The sequence below is a fragment of the Macrobrachium rosenbergii genome, chromosome 51 (assembly GCF_040412425.1).
Source record: "Macrobrachium rosenbergii isolate ZJJX-2024 chromosome 51, ASM4041242v1, whole genome shotgun sequence".
NCBI lineage: Eukaryota > Metazoa > Arthropoda > Malacostraca > Decapoda > Palaemonidae > Macrobrachium > Macrobrachium rosenbergii.
The window spans coordinates 59,252,883-59,262,882 of NC_089791.1; the positions used below are offsets into that span (position 1 = coordinate 59,252,883).

General features: G+C 34.5%; 2 protein-coding genes across 2 annotated transcripts in view; one reads left to right on the forward strand and one right to left on the reverse strand.

Moving 5' to 3' along the window:
* Positions 1-10,000, reverse strand: part of LOC136833451 (uncharacterized transmembrane protein DDB_G0289901-like) — a 218,882-nt gene that overhangs the window by 200,082 nt on the left and 8,800 nt on the right. The window lies entirely within an intron of this gene.
* LOC136833452 (cadherin-86C-like) overlaps positions 1-10,000 on the forward strand; it is a 207,697-nt gene that overhangs the window by 131,425 nt on the left and 66,272 nt on the right. Inside the window, exons 4-6 of the mRNA XM_067095631.1 lie at positions 129-349; positions 717-794; positions 9,493-9,624. Of these exons, the coding sequence (XP_066951732.1) occupies positions 129-349; positions 717-794; positions 9,493-9,624 (431 nt within the window). The remainder of the gene's footprint in view (positions 1-128; positions 350-716; positions 795-9,492; positions 9,625-10,000) is intronic.

Genomic DNA, 10,000 nt, shown 5'->3' on the forward strand with positions numbered 1-10,000 from the left:
ATCAGATATCTTAATCCATACTCTTTCCAAAGAATATTCCTTTCACTTCGATCTATGAGCATGAAATTCATATTGAAATCTGATTTTGCTTTAAATAGTTTAATGGTAACATCTTATTTTATTTACAGGTGAAGACAGTAGCTTGATTGATATCGAATCGGATTATGAATTCGGTTACGTTTACCTACGGCAGCGTTTGAATGAACGTAAGAACTACTCTCTTATCCTGACGGTGACGGACAGGGTAGGAGATCACACGGAAGTTCTCTCTCGCATCGTACCTACGAAAGGGAGGACTCCTACTTCAGATATCTTCGTCAAGTATTCGGCGTCGGCTGTGGTACCCGAGGTGAGATGACGGATGATTATTTATGCTTTGAACCTTACCAAGGTTTTCATTCTTATCTTTGTTAAATTCATATAGAAATGAAGTATAAAAAAAACAGGATTTTTCGCATTTATTTTGTTCATACCATGTTGGATGTCATTGGAAATAAAATGTTCATGACGTTACAGGCAAAAATATGTATAAAAAAAATAAATCTGATTAACCTTTTAAGGACAGAGGAAGCTGTAGCCTCACCTGTACCCTTTTGTATCACATGTAAATTCACCAACATGACTAATATCATTCATCTCCCTAAGTATAATGTGATTTGTCTCATTTACATATGTGCATGGATACGTGATTTCGTCTTTTCTCGTCTTTCATACAGAACGCACCAGTTGGAACTTTGATTACTTTTGTTGTGGCGAAGAAACAACCGCTTTCATCGGTGGACTTCACCATACTGGTAAGTGATTCGTTGTCATGACGTTTTATGTATGTCGATTACATAATAATGAATACGAACTTACTGTATGTCATTGTGATTATGAAGCACTTGATGGAAGAGTTTTTGTTTTATGTAATTAGCTTTATGCATATACACACACACACTCACACACACACGCGCACACACACTCACACACACACACACACACACACACACACACACACATATATATATATATATATATATATATATATATATATAAAACACAAAATTTGTTTTTTGAGTTAGATAAAACTATGACATTAGTTTCTCTGTCTTCTGAGAAGTTTACTGGGATCTGTTATTTGGTACGAACTGATATTACGTCACAAATTGAGACAGTAACTAAATATAAAGATGTATATAAAAAGCACAGGAGATGTTATTCAAACCATCTAAGTTAAGGACTTTACTACCGGCCACCAATTCTCATACAGATAGTACTGGTGAAATTGTCGATTAAAGGAATGGAAATGATTCAATAGTTTGTGTTTCGTGACAAGTGTCAATCATTAACGCACGTAACAGAGTTATTAGTCAGCTCAAGATTACAAGAAATGGAAGAAAGAGCATGATATTTTTTATTTATCTATTAAGAGAATGGATCGTAATTATTTTTATTTCTGTACATTTTAGATGGCAGTTTCAGACTGGCTTAGAATAATAAGATTACTAATTGTTACGTAACGTTTACTCATAAAAAAATATGTGGATATTGGGGATTAACCAATTTATTTGTGGATTTTGGAGTTAGATCATTCACTCTTAAGATACAAAGAGCAATAGTTTATAACGCTGAACAAAAGGTTATGAGAAGTCGGCTAGGTGTAAACGATGACAAACATTGCTAATTTTTAAATATTGGTCGGAAATCGCCTTCATTTCGGTGTGAACATTTATTTAATTAGATGTTTCTTGGACGTGATCTTGTTTTTTTTTTTAAACAACCGCTCGCGGTCTAAGATTTAGTTTAATTATTACTTTCAACTCCTGGATTTGTTTATCTTGCCGAGTCATCACTGTGAGCAATCAATTGCTCAGAAAGAACTAAGGTTATAGTTCTATTTCAGTTTACCTTGACTGTCCCTTGAAACAGGATTATTTTTCTCATGATTAGCATTATCATTATTCTTTTCAGATTTATTTATATATATATATATATATATATATATATATATATATATATATATATATATATATATATATATATATATATATAATGTTTGTGTGAAGGTATAAAATTTCGTTTAGCAAGCATCCTCAAAAAAGTTTATCACTTTCTTATTGCCATGTCATTAAAATGACTTTCTTTTGGTTGAATTTCTATTTTTATTTGCTTATATACTTCAAGAAACACTGTAACGACAACGGACAAATATGCAAGATTGGCTACTACAAACTGACCCCTGTCTTGGGATCTCGACTCTGAAAACGAGAAAAACAACATAAAAACGATTTAAAATAGCTATTGAACTGTCGTCTTAGTCTGTCTCCCTTTTAAAAGAGGTTGGACGTCGGAGGGACCCTCTTGATACCCTCCGGTGGGGCTATTTATGTTGAGATTCTGACAGGACCTTTTTTTTTCTTTTGTGGGAGGATGATATATAATCTCCTTTGGGTTCCGTGTCTCTAAGAATCAAATGCAGTCTTTCCTTTTAGTTTAATTGGCATGAATTGCTTCAACATTCGCTTGGGACTGCTAAGATTCCAGGTGAAATCTTCTGAGTCGTCTTCTATTGTTCCTTTGTTTATGTGACGCTTTTATGTCTACACATTTGAGTTTTGTTCTTTGGTCTTTTGTTTAGCTATTATGTATTGTTCTGATGACTCATGTCACGAAGTCACCATGTTTCATTTATGCATTATTATTAGTTAAATTGTTTTCCGAGTTTGGTTTTCTTTTGAAATCATATGAATACTAGGTTTTTTCTTAAAATTATTATTTCATGCCATTAATAGATTTTCGTGTAGACAAATATATTATATATAGACATGATATACAACAAAGATCAATCTATGGTTAACTGTCTATATCTCAGGACGCTGAAGGTGAAGGACAATGAAAAAGAATAGAAAAGACTTCATGTCAGTTTTGGGAAAGAAGGTGTTTTTATTTTTGTTTTGCTAAAGAGAGATTTCAAAGAAACATGAGAATAAATGCACTTTATTTTGTTCTTGCTCTCTGTCTCTCTCTTTAACAATTTCAGAAATAAAGTGAATTTATAGATTCATTTGGTTTAATCGTCCTTTGTTTAGAACTACCAAGAATATACATTGCCAAGCTTTTGATATTGGACATTAAGATTTCTTAACAATATCCAAAACTGGAAGCTTAGAGTCGTATTTTATTATATTTAAGTAAGGGACGATAAAATAAAATAAAATTTTTTAAATAACCTTACCCCTAAATTATGATTCCTTATTTTTCAAGATTTAATATATCAGTAAAGGATATGCCTTCGAGAAATTTTTTTTCTAAATTTCAAGGATTCACTAAAAAAGCCTTTCTTTTGACAACCTTATATATTTAGCCAGTTATGCACACATAAATGACATTTAGGAAAATCTTGACGAAAATGAATGGTGGGAAGGGTTGGGGGGATTTGGGGGGGGGGTGATACTGAAGGAATGAAAAACGATCTACCAGTAGTAAGCGTTACCATCATCAATAGAAACGTTCCCTCGTCAGGCTATCTTGAACCTTGAAAGCATTCACTCCGAAGTAAAAACAGAACGGACACACAGACGTGCTAGAATGTCATCCCAGGCTTCAAGGTCTCGCTTTCCCCTAAGGCTAAACCCACGCAATTAAACCTTCCTGGTCCAGGGCCCCTTAAGCTAAGAGTAATTTCATGCTTAACTCTAAGAACATGAAGAGTGGCACTAAGACAAGTGGCTCCAGCATAACTCGGCTCTCCTAATGTGCGTCCGCCACGCCATCTATTGACTGCCATTATCATCCATCACGGTACCTGGGCACTTCGGTCCACACAGACGGACAGTGAGGGATTGCGCGATTAATCTGGGATTTTGCTGGGATTACCGCCACTGAAGTGAGCTTACCCGTGCCATAATGTCTGAATTTAGATGCTATCTCATTCAACCCTTTTCGCATAGTATGGTTCCGTGTGGATATTTGCCTTATGTTGTTGATAATCCCTTTGATTTATGGAAACTTTTTTTTTTTTTTATACAGCAAGTGACGTGACTTATTTTCTCTGTGGACTAGATTTATGTTACTGAAGTTCTTGAATGTGATGCTTTCCTTATTACCATTTTGTTGCTTACAAGCTATTCTTGGTACCTTAGTTCAAGGGCGTTGGAGCTCATGAGTCTCTCTCTCTCTCTCTCTCTCTCTCTCTCTCTCTCTCTCTCTCTTTCGTATTGTGCATTTTCTCCTTGCTAGAATTTAGATTATATTAGTAATGCAAAAGCACTACAAGCATTTATTGCTGCAAAGTTCAAGTGCGTTCTGCCGATAGCAGCTGTATGCTTGTTGTTCATTAAACAAGGTTCAGTTGATTGTAGCAAATCTCCATTTTGTTCTTGCGATTCTAGCGCCAAGTATTCAATTTATTTTCCTCCCTCCTCTAAATGATTTTATTTATTTATTTCTCTATTTATTTGGGTATTTACTTCTCTTCCTATAATCTTGTCTTCCTATCACTCTTAATGCTACCATTGTGTAAGGAAAAATTAGACTTGGCTCATTTAACTGTTGTCTGCGCTAAATTAGCTTGAATATTGCTTCCCTTTCTTTATTTTCATTTAAAGGGCATTCATGATCTAGATCTTGTTTGTTAACTATTTAGATATTGTGGAATATAGCATCATTTGATATCTGGACCTGCAATCCATATTTTGATCAATTAATTTTTAAATTTATGCTCCTTTTTCAATTTTTTTTTTTTTTTTTGCAAAAACGACGCATTTGGGGAACTAGGCTATTATTTATGGAATATTTTGTTTGATTATCCTTCCTGGCAATAATGTACAAATGCATTCCAGTACAAGGCCATTTGAGTCCACTACATAATGAAAACGATGTCATTCAACCCTTTTACGAACGCAAGGCCAATTTAAGTTGCCGCAACCAAATTATGACCTGGAATCCAGGAGTGATCCTTGGTGTTCCTGGAACCAAAAATGGATTTCGCAGATGGAATCACCTTCGATCTGCTCATTTAACAATTTGGCGCAAAGATTACGATAATTGAAGTCATAACCCGCTGATTTAGTATTTTCTGATGAACATGCCTTTCTCAGAGATTAATTTGCCATGGCATACTTTCCACGAAGTTCTTCAGGTGTCTTTGCGAATTCCATAAATAAATAAATAAATAAATAAATAAATAAATAAATAAATAAATAAATAAATAAATAAATAAATAAATAAATAAATAAAAAGATAAATAAATAAGAGTATAAATTAATATAAAATAAATAAATACGAATAGAAATGAGTAAAAAAAAAAGTAAATAAATGGACAAATAAATGAATCAGACTTCATTTCCGTTTTATCAGAAACGCAAGGAAATTTCCAGTAAATTGACAGTCCAGAATATTTGTTATAATCCGAATTTCAACTTCGATGGCCAGCAAGGAATGGAGGACTGACGAATGTAATTTGAAATTTATGACTAGTTTGGCCTTCTGGTGCCACCGCGGCCAATGTAGGGGGATTGTGGAAGGGTTTCCGAGTGAGTTCCTCGTCGAGCAGAAGCAGGAGGGACAGAAGAGAGAGAGAGAGAGAGAGAGAGAGAGAGAGAGAGAGAGAGAGAGAGAGAGAGAGAGAGAGATGGGGGTCACTATGCAGGGGTGGAGCGTGAGGAGGACGTCAATATTCAGAATCTATTTTTACATTGTAAGGGTTCGAAGGAGACCTTAGTTGTAATGGCTATAAGTACACTAAGGAAGTGTTGAGAGAGAGAGAGAGAGAGAGAGAGAGAGAGAGAGAGAGAGAGAGAGAGAGAGAGAGAGAGATTTGACGTCCAAAGAACAGAAAGCGATATTCAGAGAATTAGCTGATACTGATAGATTTTGTGAAATTTAGTCTGTCGAGCTAAGCACTGGGACTTTCGGCTATTCAGCGCTTAAAAATGTCTGACATGATGGAAGAAAATTTCACATATTTTGAACTGGTTAAGGATTTGACACAACCTTATTTGCAACATTCTTTTATGTAGAATGTCAGACATATATGTGTATATAATTACAAACACATTTTCAGTGACAGAGATTAAACTGGAATACTTCTTAAATGGTACAGACCTAAAAAATAAAGTCATGGTAATGAAAAACGTTATATATGTATACTTACATGATAAAATGCATAAATATGTGTATGTATCGATATATGAAGGAAACTTAGCTTGGTAAGATTTCTCTTTTTTTATTTACATTTGTGCTTCTCCATGCCACAGTGCCATTAGGATATGATGTCTCTCAGTCATGTTACATTCATGATGTCATGTCGTGAGTCACATAGCAAATACTCTGTGACGTAGCACTTCCTCTTGATGGTCATAAAGCTCAAGGGAACAGTTCTTTCGGGTTCTTGTACTTTATGGGTAGTATTGTAAAGGAGTGTGGATTTAAGCGAGTAAAAGAAGGAATACATAACCAGTGGTGCATTCCTCATGAAGTCAAACAAAGGAAAAGCAGCAACGAACAGGAGGACGGTGCGTTACTACTCTTCAGGTGGTGGCTGAAAAAATTATGTTTTACGGTTTTAAATGATAAATGAATATTATAATTTTTTTTAAAGAATACAATAGAAACGATTGTTTGCTTTGCAAGTAAGATGAAAGAACTCGTTGAAAGAAGACTATTCTGTTTTTTCGCATTACAAATAGGCTTATATAAAAAGAGTAAAAGATGATTTAAAGTTTTCTATTTTCTGTCACGGCAGAAATTATGTATTAAAGGAATATATTGCCGGAGATGCACCGTTTTTATCTGACAGATAAAATACTTAAAATATACAAAGCCTGAGATGTTGAGATTTTGACAGTAATGAAAATTATACAGTAATAGAGGTGTTAACATACTGACAGATAAATAGGAAAATGCAATAGTTAAATATAATGTAGATGGGTTAGAATAAATTATTTTTTATTAAGTTTAAAGTTTATAAATCGTAGGAAAGTACTTTACGAAGTTAATGTAGGTCAATAACGTTTTTCATGACTGTCATGAAAATTCCTACAACAGAACTTCCCTTGGAGCTTTGAACTCCACACTAAAAATATGGGAAAAAGGTCTATTTATTATTCCGGTTTAGTATGGCATATTCGTGTTGGAAATGCGTGAATTACGAAAAGAGACCAGAAAATGTTCTTAGGAAGAATTCCGTGCATTCCATTTATTGCTTATATTTGTTAGTGTCGTTGTTATAAAATACTTCTGTTTCTGAGTATCCTCGATTTTAGACTATATATATTTTCTTTGAATTGTTATAAAAACGTAGATTAAGATAATATGGAAGAAGTCTCATCTTCCTTATACATTGTCTCGAAATGATTTTACAAATGTTTAAGATATGCACTTTGGGAGGATAAATCTCTAGACACCTAGACCATAGAATGGGCCTAGAATGTTACGTTGTTATGATTAAGCAAAATGAGATCTAGCAGTGCGATTTCTTTGATAGCTTTCAGTGCTGGTGAATAATCTTATATCTTATTATGGTATAGATAATAATAGGAAGTTTGTGGAACCACATCTAAATAAAAAAAAAATATTTGAAGAGAGAGAGAGAGAGAGAGAGAGAGAGAGAGAGAGAGAGAGAGAGAGAGAGAGAGAGCAAACAATTCAACTCTCAGGACACGCTGGAGGGGAAATGACGAGGGGGGAGATGAGAGGAGCAGTTGAAGGTCTGTTTGAGAGAACACGCAAACTTCCAGTCTTGACCCATAAATGGAAAAAGGAGTTTTTACTCCATTCCAAGGAATATTTCTTGGTTACATTCCGATGCTCATCCCGTGGCCCTGACAAAAGCAAGCTTTCTGTTTTTATAACGACGACGGCACTGCAGAAAGGAGTTTTATGTTTCATTCCGGTACTGTAATTAATTTTGAGAGGAAGGTGGCGTGGGCTGGGCATGGTGACGTTTTTTTTTAGCGAGTATGTATTCCATTTTCCAGGAATAGCTATAAATATCTGTGTACCTGGAAAGACCTTTGGGGATTCCGAATAAGAAAAACGTCTGGAATTTTAGTAGAGAGGATGGAGGTTATTTTGAAGGTCTCATTTTTTCTATTTACCACGAAAGTTTGTGTACCATGGAAGAAAAGATTACGGTGATTTGTGAAGGAAAGTTTATATTTGGCCGTGAGGTTAGTGACATTAAAATGGCGTATTGTGTGCATATGTCATCTGCTTGAAACGTCTCCCATATTCACATCTTTTCAGTATTCCTTTCTATATCATTGCCTAGCCCATAAAATTGTGAACGGGATATTGTGACGTTTCTTGTAATTTTCACAATGCACTCCAGACTCTCCGCCGTTAATTTGATCGTCTTTGAATTATATGTTGTTTTTATATGATGGTTTGAATATTTCTCTATCTGCGTTGTCGTGGAAAATGTGGACTTGAGAATAGTTAAGCAGAAAATATATGATTTTACCGCATGTGCTATTTCAGACAGCAAGTACAAGATGGAAAGAAAGGAACATGAATTAGCATTGATTTCGGACGCTGCCTTGAGTCACCACACACTTAAGTCGCAAAATCATGATCATTATGATATACATTTTTATTTTCGTGCTAATCTTAAGACGCGTCCGCGCTGCCCACTGAAATCAATACGAACATACCTGAAAATAACTAGAGTAATTACGCAAAAGAGGTTCAGAAATAATTATTATTGTAGGATCACTGTAAGAATAAGTATTGACTATGCTAAACTAATGCATATAAAGTAGCAGCGTGATAAGAAAAATTGAGGTAGATCTGTTTCACGAAAAAGTATGACGTAACATGTGTACTAGCCTAATAACATGAACAATTTAGTTTAGGAAATCCACAATAAAGTAAAAATCGTGAACACATCTGATTTTATAAGGAAAATGAGGTAATTACCCTGATTACCGAGAATGAGATTGGGGTATCTGATGCATATATCTTTTATAACAGAATTTGTCTGACTTTCATAAATCTCAGATTGATATATGGTATACAATATTTTATATTCTGTTGACTGCAAATCTTAAAAGTGTCGTGAATCATTTTCAGGTTCTGAGTTTTGTAAAAATTCTTTTTTAAAGGATAGTTACTTTTTTAGGCAGTAAAGCGGTTCCCGTGGCAGTATTTTTCTTCTTATATCTTAGTTATGAAAGTGCAGTTAGAAATGATTTCTTGTTCTTAATAAACAGATAATAAAATAACTACTAGTAATTACTAATTTCTATATAAGATTAGTTTGTCGCTTCTTGTTTGTTTTTCTTTTTGCAAGTACAGTAAATTGCCTGTAGTGGGTTTATCGTCAAAAAGTCACTAAAATTTACTAACGTTGGCCTTAATAACAATATAAAACAAGTTACAAAGAATAACAGAAAAAGAATACATAGGCAGACGAACAGACAAAGAATAAAGGAAAAACAAATAAAATAAGCAAAGGACAGATACGACGAATCATTACTTGCAATAACCCTCTATCTTTCTGTGACACAGGGTCCATCAGCTCACCTCTTTAAGATAACGTCAAGGTTATACTCGACGGACACTTATCGAGGAGACATTCTACTTCAAGGAAAACTCGATTACGAGGTGACCAATCTTCACGCTCTTCAGGTCTGCGCCCTGGTGAGTATTTGTTCATATATTTATTCATTCTGATGGTATGGCGTATAATTCCTCTTTCATTTTAATGGTGAGCTGTATTTGAATATTTTGATTTCTGAAGTTTCGTTCTAAGGATATTTCTAATGTGTTGCAATGTATGAATTTTCCACCTTTGTACTTTAACATGCACATTTTAAAGCACTAACCAGTAATAAACAGTTGATTATGAACGCTTTTTTAGAATGTGATGGTTGATTTTTGTTTACCAAATACCAGTCTCAAGTATGAGAGAGAGAGAGAGAGAGAGAGAGAGAGAGAGAGAGAGAGAGAGAGAGAGAGAGAGAGAGAGAGAGAGATACAATAACAATGAGTGCTAGGTAATGCCCAGAGAAACGAG